The sequence below is a fragment of the Temnothorax nylanderi genome, unplaced genomic scaffold, assembly GCF_030848795.1.
Source record: "Temnothorax nylanderi isolate EJ_2023f unplaced genomic scaffold, tnyl_v1.0 TNYL_tig0211_pilon, whole genome shotgun sequence".
NCBI lineage: Eukaryota > Metazoa > Arthropoda > Insecta > Hymenoptera > Formicidae > Temnothorax > Temnothorax nylanderi.
Window position 1 is genome coordinate 182,894 of NW_027249273.1, and position 2,053 is coordinate 184,946.

General features: G+C 50.1%; 1 protein-coding gene across 1 annotated transcript; it reads right to left on the reverse strand.

Moving 5' to 3' along the window:
• Positions 1-228: 228 nt before the first annotated feature.
• On the reverse strand, positions 229-1,431 carry LOC139779120 (uncharacterized). The gene is made up of 2 exons (XM_071717381.1): positions 1,352-1,431; positions 229-1,267 (listed from the first exon to the last, which is right to left on the reverse strand). Exons 1-2 carry the CDS (start codon positions 1,429-1,431, stop codon positions 229-231), a joined length of 1,119 nt encoding a protein of 372 aa, XP_071573482.1.
• Between the last annotated feature and the right edge of the window lie 622 nt (positions 1,432-2,053).

Consider the following 2,053-nt stretch of genomic DNA (forward strand, 5'->3'; position numbering starts at 1 on the left):
GCGAGAGAGAGAGAGAGAGAGAGAGAGAGAGAGAGAGAGAGAGAGAGAGAGAGAGAGAGAGAGAGAGAGAGAGAGAGAGAGAGAGAGAGAGAGAGAGAGAGAGAGAGAGAGAGAGAGAGAGAGAGAGAGAGAGAGAGAGAGAGAGAGAGAGAGAGAGAGAGAGAGAGAGAGAGAGAGAGAGAGAGAGAGAGAGAGAGTAGATATTCACGTCGACGTTGCCGCAAACACTCAGACTATTTTGTGCACCACGTTCGTCAAAGGGTTGTACTCAATCACGCGGTCGTGTATGATAAGACAGTACGCGGAGGTATTCGGCGGTACGTTCTCCATACAATCGAATTCTAGTCTGACATCCACGGTGGCGTTTTTGACGGATTCGTTTTGGCGATAGCAATCGATGATCACAAACGGGCCGTTACGTAGAAAAGTCGAAACGGTGAGACTCGGCTCGAGATATTCGTATCCGTAGTAGTTCTTGCAGAAACGCGCATACATATCATACAGAATCGCCCATCTGTGTTTACCAAAATCCAAATTCAAGTCGTCGTACGGATAAACTTCAGAGTTTAGATAGAGTTTTACGTTGGTCAAGTTGCAGTCGTCGAATCGACTTGTGTCGGCGGACATGACATTCTTCCGACCCGTCTGCAGAGCGAAGACGACGTATCGCGGTTTCTCGAGCTGAGTCGCAGTCTTAATGGCCCACGAGTGCTTGGTCGTGTTCTGCAACAGGGGATACTCGTACAGATCCCACGAACGGAAACCCATACTTAGATATCGTCCGTTTTCCAAGGTGCGCAGCATCGACAGCTTGTTGATCTCGTTCAATACCACGTGAGGCATTCGCCATTGTATCTTGAGTATTTTGATGGTGGGCTCCAACGCGAGACTTCCCACCAGGGAATTGTTGTCGTTGCGCGATCGTATCATGACCAATTCGTGACGAGCGTTGACCACCACGCGTCTGTAATCCTCGCAAAATCCTAGTAACGTGTTGAGCGGTACGCAGAAATTAAAATATCCGTTCGGGTTATTCTGTGGCTCCCAGCCAGCGTTTCTCAGGATCACGCTTCTGTCGGACGATACCGTAACGTAGTTCTTGAGCGTGCTGGTTATTCCTACGTTTCTGCAGCGATCAATCTCCACGCCGTCGAGCTCGTATCGAATCTCTTCGAACATGAACGCGACGCAATTAGTCCCCAGTACCACGTTATCGACTTGGCCGGCTGCTCTGGTCACCGTCAATGTTCCTTCGACGTAGAGAAAACTTTCACACGGCAACGTATACAGATCCTGCTGTTGTATGGGTATTCGTATCTCGTCGCTATAGTCGAACGTTGTGTTGGCGTACGGGTTGTACGTGTGAGTCTCGATCTTGACGATGCGATCGTCGAAGACCGGCTCGCCTCCGATGTTGAGAATTTCAGTCATCGTTCAGATGTTTCGCACCGCGAATCCCAGAGATTGTAAAAATTTAACGTTCAACGCGTTGAGCTTCTTTCTCGTCGCTTGTTTAACACCGCCGAATGTCGACTTGACGATATCGTCGATCGGCGCAGCCGTAAAGATATTATTGTTGTTATCTGTCGCGTGCTCCGAGTCGTTCAACACTAGCATCTCATATGTCGCGCGTACACTCACGCTCACGCACACGGCTGCCGCGTTATCGCTCTCGCCGTCGTACGTGCAATCTGACGGTGATCTCTTCTCCGCGAAAATCGAGCAATCGTCCGTCTTGATCAGCGACGCGTATCGTTAGATCAGTAACGCTCCGCGCGATGATCGGCAGGTAAATGATCTGCGCCGGCGTTTCCGATATCTTATATCCCGGTGGTACGCTCGGTGAAAACTCGTGTATCGTATGAACGCGTTTGCCGTTGCTGTACGCACCCGCGGTCACGTTACACTCCACGCGGATAATGTTTACGTTGATAATATTAATCGGTGCGTCCGATTCATGCCACTGTCCCGGCTGCAATACACGCGTCGACGAGAATCCCAGTAGCGATCCGACGTTGTTCGGTTTGTTAAAGTTCACTCTGAAAGCGCACTT

Bases quoted from the DNA above. Each gene is read 5' to 3' on its own strand.
- LOC139779120 (XM_071717381.1), bottom strand. From the start codon at position 1,431: ATGACTGAAATTCTCAACATCGGAGGCGAGCCGGTCTTCGACGATCGC. The intron at 1,268-1,351 runs GTACGCCAACAC...GCCGTGTGAAAG, and splicing joins GAGACTCACACGTACAACCC to TTTTCTCTACGTCGAAGGAA.